Source organism: Erpetoichthys calabaricus, chromosome 12 (assembly GCF_900747795.2).
Source record: "Erpetoichthys calabaricus chromosome 12, fErpCal1.3, whole genome shotgun sequence".
NCBI classification, from domain to species: Eukaryota; Metazoa; Chordata; class Cladistia; order Polypteriformes; family Polypteridae; genus Erpetoichthys; species Erpetoichthys calabaricus.
This window is the reverse complement of record NC_041405.2, coordinates 42,706,212-42,722,502: the sequence shown is the minus strand read 5'-3', so window position 1 is coordinate 42,722,502 and position 16,291 is coordinate 42,706,212. Positions and strand designations below refer to the sequence as shown.

General features: G+C 40.8%; 1 protein-coding gene across 4 annotated transcripts in view; it reads left to right on the top strand.

Annotated features, from left to right (window-relative positions):
• LOC114662109 (uncharacterized) overlaps positions 1 to 16,291 on the top strand; it is a 56,178-nt gene that overhangs the window by 31,298 nt on the left and 8,589 nt on the right. For all 4 annotated transcript variants that reach the window (XM_051934366.1, XM_051934365.1, XM_051934364.1 and 1 more), the window contains one exon: positions 2,676 to 2,839. In XM_051934366.1, coding sequence (XP_051790326.1) covers positions 2,676 to 2,839 — 164 coding nt within the window. The remainder of the gene's footprint in view (positions 1 to 2,675; positions 2,840 to 16,291) is intronic.

The window sequence follows — 16,291 nt, the reverse complement described above, 5'->3', positions numbered from 1 at the left end:
TTTCCAAATTTATGCATAGAAATAGAAATATGTGTTAGCATTTTCTTCGAAAGGCACTTTAGAACAGTAACGATGAGAAAGGTAAAGGCTTTGCTCTTATGTTGGGGATTTAGTAATTTAATAAAAACCTTAAGCAAGTTTTCGTAAGTTTGGTTTAGCATCTTGCGTTTCTTACAGTTTCCCAACTTAACTTTTTATGAGACGGTGTATTTTTTGCTCCCATATTAAATAAACAAATGTCTCATTTGGGGAGATTGTAATTGTTCTCCCTATGGAATGTTGTTGGAATGATTAATATTTGTATGTGTAGCCCTCCCTTACAGGTCACTTACTTTTTGACATTTGCAGTATTGGAATATTAGCACACGTATGTATATATGTAAACTAAGAATTGTCATACTCTGTATTGCATAAATGGGTCCTCTCTAGTGTAAAAAAGCTCACCCCACATTATCATTCAGATTCCAGTTTATTTAATTCCCTTTTTTGACAAGTTGAATTGAGGCCAAAGGGCTAAAAACAAACAGAATGAGGCAGAAGTAGCACCATGTCACATGGCTGCTTCTTGGCTTGCTGTATATCTGTTGTGCTTCTGCATCCAGCACAGCAGAAGAGAGGGCAAGAACAGGAAAAGCAGAAAGGCTGCCCTCATAGAAAACAAAATGCATGTTGCACATTTGAAACCCCTTTAATCAACATTTCAGTTTCAACCAGTTATATACAGTAGGCAGAAAACATAGAATAACTAGAAGTCCACCTGGTCTTCAACTACACAGCAAAAAACTCAAAAATATCCTGAAAATTAAATCTGCCGATTTGAACTACTATAATGTGATATTCAAAATTCTGTGTAAATGTATACACATTTCTGATTCTTTATACAAAATGTTGACCACATTTCTTGTATTTCAACATTTTAAAAGTATATGTTGGGTTTGATGTATGATATTCATTTTTTGTCTGTACCTGGTGTTGTATTACAGTCACAAGTCTGTGGAAAACATGAAAGTAAGAACTTGCAGTTATGACAATAATAGTTTTCACCCCAGTATATATATCACCCCAGTCCCAAAGGTATCGCGTCCTAGTGAGCTGAATGACTTTCGGCCTGTTGCTGTAACATCACATGTGATGAAGACCATGGAGAGGCTGCTGCTTCACCACCTTAGGCCACAGGTTCAACACGCCCTTGACCCTCTGCAGTTTGCATATCAGGAGAAGGTGGGAGCGGAGGATGCCATCATCTATATGCTACACCGATCCCTCTCTCACTTGGACAGAGGCAGTGGTGCTGTAAGAATTATGTTTCTAGACTTCTCTAGCGCCTTCAACACAATCCAACCTCTGCTCCTTAGGGACAAGCTGACAGAGATGGGATTAGATTCATACCTAGTAGCATGGATCGTGGACTATCTTAAAAACAGACCTCAGTATGTGCGTCTTGGGAACTGCACGTCTGACATTGTGGTCAGCAACACAGGAGCGCCACAGGGGACTGTACTTTCTCCGGTCCTGTTCAGCCTATATACATTGGACTTCCAATACAACTCGGAGTCCTGCCATGTGCAAAAGTTCGCTGATGACACTGCTATCGTGGGCTGCATCAGGAATGGGCTGGAGGAGGAGTATAGGGACCTAATCAATGACTTTGTTAAATGGTGCGACTCAAATCACCTACACCTGAACACCAGCAAAACCAAGGAGCTGGTGGTGGATTTTAGGAGGCCCAGACCCCTCATAGACCCAGTGATTATCAAAGGTGACTGTGTGCAGATAGTGCAGATCAATAAATATCTGGGAGTGCAGCTGGATGATAAATTAGACTGGACTGCCAATACTGATGCGCTGTGCAAGAAAGGACAGAGCTGACTATACTACCTTAGAAGGCTGGCGTCCTTCAACATCTGCAATAAGATGCTGCAGATGTTCTATCAGACAGTTGTGGCAAGCGTCCTCTTCTACGCAGTGGTGTGCTGGGGAGGCAGCATTAAGAGGAAAGATGCCTCACGCCTGGACAAACTGGTGAGGAAGGCAGGCTCTATTGTTGGCATGGAGCTGGACAGTTTAACATCTGTGGCAGAGCGAAGGGCACTCAACAGGCTCCTATCGATTATCGAGAATCCACTGCATCCACTAAATAGTATCATCTCCAGACAGAAGAGCAGCTTCAGCGACAGACTGCTGTCACTGTCCTGCTCCACTGACAGATTGAGGAGATCGTTCCTCCCCCAAACTATGCGACTCTTTAATTCCATCCGGGGGGGTAAACGTTAACATTTAACATTATACATAGTTATTGTCTGTTTTTTCACCTGCATTATTATCATTCTTTAATTTAATATTATTTATTGTATCAGTATGCTGCTGCTGAAGAATGTAAATTTCCCATTGGGATTAATAAAGTATCTATCTATCTATCTATCTATCTATCTATCTATCTATCTATCTATCTATCTATCTATCTATCTATCTATCTATCTATCTATCTATCTATCTATCTATCTATCTATCTATCTATCTATCTATCTATCTATTCAAATGTATTCTATTCAGTAATGAGTGAGACTTCTTTTTTACTACAGGAGCTTACTGAAGTTCAGCTTAGAACTCGGAAAGCCTTCAACTTTATAATTTTAACAAAAGCATTGTACTTATTTCCTATATTTTCTGTTTAGGTAACAACCCGTGTAAAGCTCATGAAGATATTCCAAATGTCCTAGTGGAAGTGATAAGAATTGATTATGGGGATTGCAAGTATCTGCAGCTCAGGGATTTGAGGCCACTCGATTCACAATTTTTTGCTACTCCACGACAAGCCCTTTGCGTGTCTCTTGAACATGTAAGCCATTTTTTTTGTAAAGGTGTTTTCCGCACTGTGTTTAAAAAAAAAAAAAAATGTATGTAAACTGTCGCAAATAAGCATGCAGAGGTTTTCATGTTTTTTGTGTTACTTTAAGATCAGAATTTCAACTAAGAAATAGCGCACTGGTGGAAAGGTAAAATACACACAAACATAAGGACATTTTTCTTCACATCGATAAGGTTCCACATATTGTCATAATTTTATTTTGATGGCCTTGAAATTTCATCAATACTACTTTTCAGAAGTTGGGCTAAATAGCCTGATGAAATGAAAATTATTATTATTATTATTAATAGTAGTAGTAGTAAAGTCAAAGTGAACTTTATTGTCATTTCAACCATATACAAGTATACAGATAGACGAAATTGCAAAGCTCAGGGTCTACAATGTAACAACATGACGTGCAAATAATAATTTAAAAATAGAATTAAAGGTGGCATGGCTTTACCTAATTTTCAGTTTTATTACTGGGCAGCAAACATACAAGCCATAAAAACCTGGACACAAATAAATGAACATACACAGGCTTGGTCCGCAATAGAAGTAAAATCCTGTAGTACTTCTTTATATTCCCTGCTCTGCTCTCCAATAAATGAAAGTTATCGCAAATATACTAATAACCCAATTATGCTTTACTCACTCAGAATATGGAACCAAATTAGAAAGCATTTTAAGATGGAAAATCTTTTATCAGTGGCACCTCTGCAAGAGAACCACCTCTTTCAACCTTTGCAAGTATATCCAGTTTTTAATACCTGGAAAAGTTTTGGGATTAAAATGCTCAGAGATCTTTATATAGACAACATATTTACATCTTTTGAACAATTACGTTCAAAATTCAACCTCCCAGCTACACATTTCTTTTACTATCTTCATATTAGAAGTTTTGTTAAACAGAAATTGCCTGATTTCCCCCACCTTGCACCCTCCATCATGCTGGAAAAAATACTGCTCAATTTCGAGGAATTAAACACTATTTCCGCAATATATAAAATCTTATTAGAGTCCCTACCTTTCAAAGATCCAATAGGACATTGGGAAGAAGATCTCTTAATCAATATATCAGAAAAGGAGTGGAAGGTAGCAAAGCAGAGAATTCACTCGAGTTCTATATGCGCAAAGCATAGAATTATTCAACTAAAAATTATATATCAAGCTCATCTGTCTCACTTAAAACTGTCCAAAATGTTTCCAGGGCAGGATCCAACCTGCGAACGCTGCAACCAAGCTCCTGCCTCACTGGGTCACATGTTCTGGGCCTGCACCAAACTAACATCATTTTGGACAAAAATTTTTAAGTGCCTTTCAGACAGCCTTGGTATCACAATCCCTCCTAACCCATTAACAGCTGTGTTCGGTGTTCTTCCAGATGGACTTGAATTGGAGAAGGACAAGCAAACGGTGATTGCATTCACTACACTTTTGGCACGCAGACTTATTTTGTTAAATTGGAAGAATCCTAATTCTCCTCTTATAAGTCAGTGGGAAACTGATGTTTTATATTATTTGAAATTGGAAAAAATCTAATTCTCAGTTAGAGGATCTGTACAAAATTTTTTCAAAACCTGGCAGGATTTAATCAATATTATTTTAGAATAACAGAAATAACTATTACCGCATTTAACTCCCTTCTCCATCTCACATATATATTTACTTCTCCCTTTCCTTTGTTTAATGTTGCCTTATTAAAAAGCCTTAAGCAATTTTCCTTTAGCTAAGCTCTCCTTCTCAGGGGTGGGGTTTGATTTTTCTTCAATTTTGTTGTGTTATAAATTGATCTGTTTGTATGGAATGATTACAATGAAAATTAATAAAATAAAAATATTAAAAAAAAATAAAATAAAAATAGAATTAAAATTTAAATTAAAATTAAAACACAAACAAGACATTGCGCAAAGACAAGACAAAGAAGTAGCAGCAATATTGATGTGTAAGATATGTAATATAATAAATAAATAATAAATAATAGATATAGATAATACAGAAATTACCAGTGTATGATTATAGTTGTTTAAGACATGTGTAAACAATGACAGGTCAGAATGTTTCACAGCAGAAGGATAACAAGAGTGTCAAAATACTTAAAGGTCAGTAGGAGATTTTCAGTTCTTCTCTACATGCACACTCGTCTTTGCAGGACAGTGGCTCACATGTATAAAAGTTCTGTTTTTAGAGGTGGTTGAGGCCGTGTGGAATGTCCCAGGGGGCAGCCTGGTGTTAAGGAGTCTAACAGCTTGGGGGGTAAAAACTCTCCTGCAGCCTGGCAGATCTGGCTTTGATGCTGCAGTATCTTCTCTTGGATGGCAGAAGTGTGAAAAGTCCATGTGAGGGGTGTAAGGGGTCCTGCACAATGCAGCAGGCCTTGCGTACACTGCTTTTGTAAATATGTCCTGTAGTGAAGGGAGAGGCACCCCAATAATGTTCTCTGCTGTCTTCACTATCCTTTGCAGGCGCTTGCGGTCGGATATGTTGCAGTTGCCATACCAGACAGTGATACAGCTGGTCAGAACACTCTCAATGGTGCCTCTGTAGAACATGGTGAGGATGGAAGGGGGAAGACATGCTCGCTTCAGTCACCTCAGGAAGTGTAGTCTCTGCTGGGCTTTCTTGTTTAGTGTTATGTGTCCACATAAGTTCCTCAGTTATGTGCACACCGAGGAACTTGGTACTCCTAATAGTCTCCACATCTAAACCGTTGATGCTGAGTGGGATGTGGGCAGGACGTGATTTTCTGAAGTCCACGATTATCTCTCTTGTCGACATTGAGAGAGAGATTGTTGTCTTCACACCATGCAGACAGCTGTTCCACCTCATCTCTGTATGTAAAAGAACAGTCTGCTTCATTTTTCAAAGTAGCCTCATTTTTTAAACTCAGTTATTCAACTCTTGGGTTATGGGGAGCCAAAACTGGTGTTGGCAGCACTGGACATGAGAGAAGGACAAATAGATTCATTGATTTAAATAAATGTATTAGTTTGGCCTTTGGAAATGCACATAATTGGACAATTGATAAGGTTCCCACTTTATTTTACTTCCCTTTCTCTGTAGATGAAGTTCTCAGTCATTAGACTTCATAGTATCATAGTAACTGAGTCATAGTTTTAAAAAACAGAATAATACAATTTATTGATAAAATAAGATTACGCTTAGATATATTATTAGATATGTGATACGCTCTTTTATCAGCAGTAAAGAAGGAGCACAAGATTGGGATAGACTTAGAAGAATCTGGCTCTCTGTTGTACATTTAAAGGTTTCTAAATTCATTTTTACAAGCTTTTTCAGTTACTGTTTCACTTTTGGAATTTTAACCTAATATCAAAGTTGTCTCATTCTTACTCCAGTGTCCAGCAGTTGATGGGATAGAGCTAAATCATTAGGTCTTTTTGTCGTTAAATTAGTTAAACGCTTGAAAAAACTAGTCTTTTCCCTTAGATAGTCATGAGCTCGTTACATAGAAACAACTGTCGTGGCCAAAAATTGTCACCAAAAGGCTTTTTAACTGAAATGAAGGCTATTAGTTCTGAGTGGATAGGCAAACAGAGTTTATAGCTTTATTGCAATAAAACAACAATAATAATAACAACACGGACTCAACCCAATACAGCCAAATTGAGCTGAGCCCTGAACAGTTCAGAACTCAAAGCTTATATAGTAATTTCTTATCACTCTGACCTCGCTCAAATTAGCTCATTTGCTCTTTTCTCTGACTCCCATTTGCACCTGCCCAGCCAATACCTCGAGTTCTCATGGGAACCATTATTATCTCCTGACTTTGCCTACAGCTGGCCTTCTGTATTGTTACTGTCTATTGTTCATTTTTACTTTCTGTTTTTGCTTATTTTGATTGGTCCTTGGCCGGGCAGAAGTTCTTCCATTTTTGGGCTTTTCTCTTATCACTTCCCTTTCCTTGGCTTGCAAGCTAGTTAATACTTGGTAGCTTAAAGCTAAGCTTTAATTAAAAAGAAATATGGCATGTGCTTTTATTTAATCATTTGCTTGGCAGGCCTGACTTGCATTAATATTTGCACTAAGGTTAATGCTTATATATTTCTCTATATTTATTTATACTAGTACATGAATATACTAATTTTATTTTCCATGAATTACATCATCTTGACCTTGTTAGTAGCAATGCCTTTTGCTGTTTCTGCTGATTCACTATTCCAGCTGGCTTCTCGCGTGCCTACCAGGACCATTTTTCTATATTATGTCATTGGTATCGTTCCTCAGCTTCCTAATTTTTGAACAACAGGTGTACATGTTCCCCCTTCTTCTGTCCTCGATAGTTTCTGTGCGTCATTCTCTTTTTATTGTGTCCTTCCTTTCCCAAATTGGTAATTCTGCTTCAAGCTTAAAAATAATGCAATATGACTAATGTTTTTATTTAACTATTTGCTTGACATTCTAATTTATGCTAAACCTAATGCTTCAGAAGCTGTTAATTACTTTTATGGCTATTTATGCTAATATATACAGTAATCCCTCACTTATCGCGGGAGATAGGTTCCAAGGCCGACCGCGATAACTGAATTTCCGCGAAGTAGAGACACCATATTTATTTAATTATTTAACGTGTATTTGGACGTTTTTAAACCCTCCCTGTATTGTTTACAACCCACCCTTTACTCTATTAATAACAGGGACAACTGCTAAGCAATATGAAATCGGTAGATAAGTTTACACTTACTGTATAGCGAAGTACACGTAGCTATATAGGACGTGATGATGGTGATGAATATGCTGCGCAGTAAAAATGACGACGATGAAGGTGATAATCCCCTGAATGATAGATAGATAGAGATAGATAGATAGATAGATACTTTATTAATCCCAATGGGAAATTCACATTCTTCAGCAGCAGCATACTGATACAATAAATAATATTAAATTAAAGAATGATAATAATACAGGTGAAAAAAAAAAAAACAGACAATAACTTTGTATAATGTTAAATGTTAACGTTTACCCCCCCCTGGTGGAATTAAAGAGTCGCATAGTTTGGGGGGAGGAACGATCTCCTCAGTCTGTCAGTGGAGCAGGACAGTGACAGCAGTCTGTCGCTGAAGCTGCTCTTCTGTCTGGAGATGACATTATTTAGTGGATGCAGTGGATTCTCCATAATTGATAGGAGCCTGCTGAGCGCCCTTCGCTCTGCCACAGATGTTAAACTGTCCAGCTCCATGCCAACAATAGAGCCTGCCTTCCTCACCAGTTTGTCCAGGCGTGAGGCGTCTTTCCTCTTAATGCTGCCTCCCCCAGCACACCACTGCGTAGAAGAGGGCGCTCGCCACAACTGTTTGATAGAACATCTGCAGCATCTTATTGCAGATGTTGAAGGAAGCCAGCCTTCTAAGGAAGTATAACCGGCTTTGTGCTTTCTTGCACAGCGCATCAGTATTGGCAGTCCAGTCTAATTTATCATCCAGCTGCACTCCCAGATATTTATAGGTCTGCACCATCTGCACACAGTCACCTTTGATGATCACTGGGTCTATGAGGGGTCTGGCCTCCTAAAATCCACCACCAGCTCCTTGGTTTTGCTGGTGTTCAGGTGTAGGTGGTTTGAGTCGGACCATTTAACAAAGTCATTGATTAGGTTCCTATACTCCTCCTCCAGCCCATTCCTGATACAGCCCACGATAGCAGTGTCATCAGCGAACTTTTGCACATGGCAGGACTCCGAGTTGTATTGGAAGTCCGATGTATATAGGCTGAACAGGACCGGAGAAAGTACAGTCCCTTGTGGCGCTCCTGTGTTGCTGACCACAATGTCAGACGTGCAGTTCCCAAGACGCACATACTGAGGTCTGTCTTTAAGATAGTCCACGATCCATGCCACTAGGTATGAATCTAATCCCATCTCTGTCAGCTTGTCCCTAAGGAGCAGAGGTTGGATTGTGTTGAAGGCGCTAGAGAAGTCTAGAAACATAATTCTTACAGCACCACTGCCTCTGTCCAAATGGGAGAGGGATCGGTGTAGCATATAGATGATGGCATCTTCCGCTCCCACCTTCTCCTGATATGCAAACTGCAGAGGGTCAAGGGGCGTGTTGAACCTGTGGCCTCAGGTGGTGAAGCAGCAGCCTCTCCATGGTCTTCATCACATGTGATGTCAGAGCAACAGGCCGAAAGTCATTCAGCTCACTAGGACGTGATACCTTTGGGACTGGGGTGATACAAGATGTTTTCCAAAGCCTCGGGACTCTCCCCTGTTCCAGGCTCAGGTTGAAGATGCGCTGTAGAGGACCCCCCAGCTCCGATGCACAGACCTTCAGCAGTCGTGGCGATACTCCATCTGGACCCGCTGCTTTGCTGGCACGAAGTCTCCTCAGCTCTCTGCTCACTTGCGCTGTTGTTATTATGGGTGGGGATGTTTTTCCTATGCTGGTATCAGCAGAAGGATGTGTGGAGGGTGCAGTACTCCGAGGTGAGAGTGAGAGTGGGTTAGGGTGGTCAAACCTGTTAAAAAAGTTGTTCATTTGGTTTGCTCTCTTCACGTCTCTCTCAATGGTGGTACCCCGCTTCGAGCTGCAGCCAGTGATGATCTTCATCCCATCCCACACTTCCTTCATGCTGTTATTCTGCAACTTCTGCTCCAGCTTTCTCCTGTACTGCTCCTTCGCCGCCCTGAGTTGGACTCGGAGTTCCTTCTGCACGCGCTTGAGCTCATGCTGATCACCGTCTTTAAAAGCCCTTTTCTTCTGATTCAAAAGGCCCTTGATGTCACTTGTGATCCATGGCTTGTTGTTAGCATAGCAGCGTACTGTTCTTACTGGAACTACAATGTCCATACAGAAGTTGATGTAGTCAGTAGTGCAGTCAACAACTTCCTCAATGTTCTCATTATGAGATCCCTGCAGGATATCCCAGTCTGTAGTTCCAAAAAGTTCTCTCAGAGTATTCTCAGCCTCCGGGGTCCACTTCCTGAATGATCGTGTGGTTGTAGGTAGGACTCTAACTTTTGGTTTATAGTGAGGCTGAAGCTGAACCAGATTATGATCTCCTTTCCCAAGCGCAGGCAGCGGGGTGGCACTGTATGCGTCTTTAACGTTTGCATACAGTAAATCAATAGTCTTATTTCCCCGGGTGTTACAGTCCACATACTGGGAAAATGCAGGCAATGTTTTGTCCAGCGTCACATGGTTAAAGTCTCCAGCGATTAGCACAAGCGCCTCAGGGTGCTGCGTTTGTAACTTAGCAACAGCGGAATGGATGATGTCACTCGCTGACTCCACGTCTGCCCGAGGAGGAATATACACGATGACAACAATGACATGTCCAAACTCTCTGGGCAAGTAGTAGGGACGTAAACTTACGGCCAACAGTTCGATATCCCTGCAGCAAGTGGAGATTTTGATGTTAACATGTCCAGAGTGACACCACCGTGTATTAACATAGAGAGCGAGTCCTCCTCCTTTGTGCTTCCCACAGGTACTTGCATCTCTGTCCGCTCTAACTGTGCTAAACCCGGGTAGCTCCACGTTGGCATCTGGGATGGTGTTAGTTAGCCACGTTTCGCAGAAACACAACAAACTGCATTCTCTGTAGGTCCTTACATTTTTCACCAGCGCAGCCAGTTCGTCGATCTTATTTGAGATTGAGTTTACATTCCCCAGAATCACAGAAGGCACCGAAGGCTTGAAACGCCACTTTCTCGCAAGCCACTTCATTTTTAGCTTAGTGCCGGCTCTGCTGCCACGATACCGCCTTCTTACCTCGTCGGGTAAATATGGAACCACACCGGCACTGGCATTTGTTCTCAGCGCCCGAAGTTGCAGTAGCAAGAGCACGTTAATGCTGAATGAGTGAGATGAGACTTCCTGGTTAATGCAGCACTCCGTCGCTGAGCCAATCAGCAGCACACAGGAACTTAACTGCGTGCTCTGATTGGGTAGCTTCTTAGCCATCCGCCAATAGCATCTCTTGTATGAAATCAACTGGGCAAACCAACTGAGGAAGCAAATACCAGAAGTAAAAAGACCCATTGCCCGCAGAAACCCGCGAAGCAGCGAAAAATCCACGTTATATATTTAGATATGCTTACATATAAAATCCGTGAAGTCGTGAATCCGCGAAAAGTGAACCGCGAAGTAGCGAGGGATTACTGTACTGTAAATTTTATCTTCCATACAACCAAACTTGAACAAAATAATCCCTTGGATGATTGTTTACTAACTACTTAGAGCTTAGAGTTCTGATTTATCTTGGCACGAATAAGCAGTTTTACAATTACAGTCCTTATAGAATTAGGTCCAAAGCTGTGTGGATATGTGTGAGTTGTTGTGCTGGGTTTGAGTGAACTCATTTGCTTTCAGTGGAGTAATAGTTGTGTTTACAAAGTGGTCCTTTCTGTCCATCGTGCAGTGTCATCTTTCTTCTCATTGTTAGACTTTTTGCTGTGTCCTCAACAACTTTATAGGCAAAAGTGTGACTCTTCAGCACCTAAACTGTTATCCCAGAAGTTCCCTTCTTGAAGCAGTGATGCTTCCACGTCTTCCCAGCCTACACTCAGTCATTGGCAAAGAGCTTAAGCTTAGAAGAGTGGATCTCTGAACTAGTAAGTCCCACATGGTGTTCAGAAAACTGTCAGTGTGTCCTGCTACACAAAGAATGGGTCAGCTTCCTGCCTTTTGTTGTTTGCTACACTAGGGCCAATATCAACTGATATTAGCCTTCTGCAAATGTATCGTGGCAACCTTGATTGATACTAGGCCCAATATGATATTGAAACTCTTAAAAGCAAGGCATGTTTATTAGGTTTTCCTAGTATATGCCGTCACAGTTTGCAAACCGATATCCCTTAACTTGCTCAGTGATAGTAACAAGCGTTGATTGTCAACACTTGAAGTGCTACGTCCAACAACATTTGTCATAGTAATTATAAATATTTATCATTCAATCAGTATGCATAACATACTCTTGTCCTTCCTTGACTTTTTCCTATATTGCTGTCAGTTCTGGTACCCATGTTATTGCAGCTCTGAAATTATTTTCAGAAAAGTGTAATTGATATTTTTCTTTGTTTGATTACACAGAAGACTACATATTACTGCTACAATCAATGCAATTGAATGTTGGTACCCAGACGTGAATTTCTGTCTCTCTCCTCCATCTTGGACTTGGCCCAATTTGCATATATTTTTTACCTTGACAAATCTTTTCCTGATGCTGTTATTGATATTACAAAATGTTATTTCCCACATGTGAATTGTTGTCTGTCTTCAGCAAAGAACTATAAAGTAATCAACAAATACATGTAACACTTTTACTTGGTCACATTGTTTCACTAAGCATGATGATATTATTTCAGTTAGATAAAAAACTAATATAAAATAAATTGAAATGGCATCACATTGTTTTTCACACACCACGGAATACAAAGTACACAGCCAACTTGAATATGACGTGGGAAAGGAAGAGTATGCAAAATGTCACAAAGTGGCCAGAGCAATAAAGCCACAAGTGAAGATGTGTGCTTTCTCAGCTTTTTTAGCCAAGCTTTCTTTTAACCAGAAGACCAAATAAATTAAGGTATCGCAGTAGTTAATAAATCTGCATCACGGACTTATCATTAGGAGTTAGAAATGCCTGCCTTGACATTTTTGATGTTGAGTCTGCATGTTCTCCTCTGTCTTAGTAAATTTTGAATGCTTTGTTGTATCTCCCACATCCTCAAAGAAGCGAAGTTTAATTTGAATAAATCCCAGTTGAGCACAAGTGTGGATGCATGGGTTAGTGGACCCTGTGATGAAATGGTGCTTTGTGCAGGGTTATTTCCTACCTTGCATTCAATGCTTTGGGATTGGCTCTGGACCCTTGCAGCTATGTACATTTGTGATTTTATTCTAACTTGTATTTATTAAGTTATACCTTCTTATCTTTCAGAAATTGAAGCAAAAAGGATTTTTATACATTTTACTACAATTCATCATAAGATGAAATATTAATATATGTTCATGTGTAAAAATCATACACATAGTGTCTTTCTTTTCGTTCATATTTTCCCAGGAAAATTAATGCTTAAACGCACCAGCAATATCATTAATCGGTCATCTTTTCTGCCCACATGTTAACATTATCAGTCTAAAAACTCCATATCGGTTAGACACTTGGCTAAGTGTTCCACTATAAAGCAGAAGTCAGACCTAAACTTGGCTGATGTAAGAGAAAGAAAATGGAGTTTAAGGAAAGAAATAAACATTTTGCCATTGGTTTCTTAGATGTACAATGTCCTGTCCTTTTGGTTAATCTATTTTAGTAACACTTCTAATCAGATGAAACACAGAAAGCTAACTGCATAAACATTAGTAGAACTACATGATTATTCTGAAATACAGGTGAGGAGTCTGTTGTTTGTTTGTTTTTTTTTTCCTACATAGGAGGTCTTATGTGCCACTGGAAGCCTAACAAGATGGTGCTTTGTCCTACAGCATTTACACAGTTATTTAAAACATCTTTAGAGGGCAGTGTTTGTGTCCTAGGTGAATTATTAATTTGTCTTATTACTGTTTGATACAGCATTTGCAGTGTGCCAGACAAACTAGAAAGGAAATGGAATTTTTTCAAATAGTCATGAGCTTATGTAGCTTCACTCTTTAAAGAATAATATTCAAGCTTTGTCTAATTAAGCCTAAGCTGTTTTAGGCTGTTTGCAGTGAGACCATGAGAAAAAATTCAATATTTGGATTCATATGTCTGTGTAAGCTGGCATATTTTGACTAAGAACTAAGAACTCCATCCTCAGCCAGACTGCGCTGCCTGCGCTTGGGAAAGCAGATCATAACCTGGTTCTGCTTCAGCCTCACTATAAACCAAAAGTGAGAGTCCTACCTGTAACCACACGATCATTCAGGAAGTGGACCCCGGAGGCTGAGAATACTCTGAGAGAACTTTTTGGAACTACAGACAGGGATATCCTGCAGGGATCTCATAATGAGAACATTGAGGAAGTTGTTGACTGCACTACTGACTACATCAACTTCTGTATGGATATTGTAGTTCCAGTAAGAACTGTACGCTGCTATGCTAACAACAAGCCATGGATTACAAGTGACATCAAGGGCCTTTTGAACCAGAAGAAAAGGGCTTTTAAAAACGGTGATCAGCATGAGCTCAAGCGCGTGCAGAAGGAACTCCGAGTCCAGCTCAGGGCGGCGAAGGAGCAGTACAGGAGAAAGCTGGAGCAGAAGTTGCAGAATAACAGCATGAAGGAAGTGTGGGATGGGATGAAGATCATCACTGGCTGCAGCTCGAAGCGGGGTACCACCATTGAGAGAGACGTGAAGAGAGCAAACCAAATGAACAACTTCTTTAACAGGTTTGACCACCCTAACCCACTCTCACTCTCACCTCGGAGTATTGCACCCTCCACACATCCTTCTGCTGATACCAGCATAGGAAAGACATCCCCACCCATAATTACAACAGCGCAAGTGAGCAGAGAGCTGAGGAGACTTCGTGCCAGCAAAGCAGCGGGTCCAGATGGAGTATCACCACGACTGCTGAAGGTCTGTGCATCGGAGCTGGGGGGCCCTCTACAGCGCATCTTCAACCTGAGCCTGGAACAGGGGAAAGTCCCGAGGCTTTGGAAAACATCTTGTATCACCCCAATCCCAAAGGTATCACGTCCTAGTGAGCTGAATGACTTTCGGCCTGTTGCTGTGACATCACATGTGATGAAGACCATGGAGAGGCTGCTGCTTCACCACCTTAGGCCACAGGTTCAACACGCCCTTGACCCTCTGCATTTTGCATATCAGGAGAAGGTGGGAGCAGAGGATGCCATCATCTATATGCTACACCGATCCCTCTCTCACTTGGACAGAGGCAGTGGTGCTGTAAGAATTATGTTTCTAGACTTCTCTAGCGCCTTCAACACAATCCAACCTCTGCTCCTTAGGGACAAGCTGACAGAGATGGGATTAGATTCATACCTAGTGGCATGGATCGTGGACTATCTTAAAGACAGACCTCAGTATGTGCGTCTTGGGAACTGCACGTCTGACATTGTGGTCAGCAACACAGGAGCGCCACAGGGGACTGTACTTTCTCCGGTCCTGTTCAGCCTATATACATCGGACTTCCAATACAACTCGGAGTCCTGCCATGTGCAAAAGTTCGCTGATGACACTGCTATCGTGGGCTGTATCAGGAATGGGCTGGAGGAGGAGTATAGGGACCTAATCAATGACTTTGTTAAATGGTGCGACTCAAACCACCTACACCTGAACACCAGCAAAACCAAAGAGCTGGTGGTGGATTTTAGGAGGCCCAGACCCCTCATAGACCTAGTGATCATCAAAGGCAACTGTGTGCAGATGGTGCAGACCTATAAATATCTGGGAGTGCAGCTGGATGATAAATTAGACTGGACTGCCAATGCTGATGCGCTGTGCAAGAAAGGACAGAGCCGGTTATACTACCTTAGAAGGCTGGCTTCCTTCAACATCTGCAATAAGATGCTGCAGATGTTCTATCAAACAGTTGTGGCGAGCGCCTCTTCTACGCAGTGGTGTGCTGAGGAGGCAGCATTAAGAGGAAAGACGCCTCACGTCTGGACAAACTGGTGAGGAAGGCAAGCTCTATTGTTGGCATGGAGCTGGACAGTTTAACATCTGTGGCAGAGCGAAGGGCGCTCAGCAGGCTCCTATCAATTATGGAGAATCCACTGCATCCACTTAATAGAATCATCTCCAAATAGAAGAGCAGCTTCAGCAACAGACTGCTGTCACTGTCCTGCTCCACTGACAGATTGAGGAGATCGTTTCTCCCCCAAACTATGCGACTCTTTAATTCCACCCGGGGGGGTAAACGTTAACATTCAACATTATACATAGTTATTGTCTGTTTTTCACCTGCATTGTTATCATTCTTTAATTTAATATTATTTATTGTATCAGTATGCTGCTGCTGAAGAATGTGAATTTCCCATTGGGATTAATAAAGTATCTATCTATCTATCTATCTATCTATCTATCTATCTATCTATCTATCTATCTATCTATCTATCCTCAGCCAGACTTAACATGTGTACAGTTTATCACTTGGAAGTTTGTACAGTACAATTTCTTCAAATATATATTAGAAATTGGTCAGCTCAGCAAAGGAAAGCCATGGAAAAGTATCACAATTAACCTAAACGGCTACCTTTTAATTTTTTTGTTTAATTTAGTGTTGCTTTTCTATGGTACCATTATAATGCAGTGACTATGGCTATCTTAAAGTTCCTGAAACCTATTTTCAATTTCTTGCCTAGCTGCCCACTAAATTTAGTATGCCTGTTCTCCTCATTTCTGCCTGCTACTGACGTTTACTCACCCATCCCAAAGTTGTGTGTATTACGTTAAATTTGAATATAAATTTTGACTGCCCATAACTCCATAATAAGGTGAAAAAAATGGATAGATAACCTATAACATTTTCACT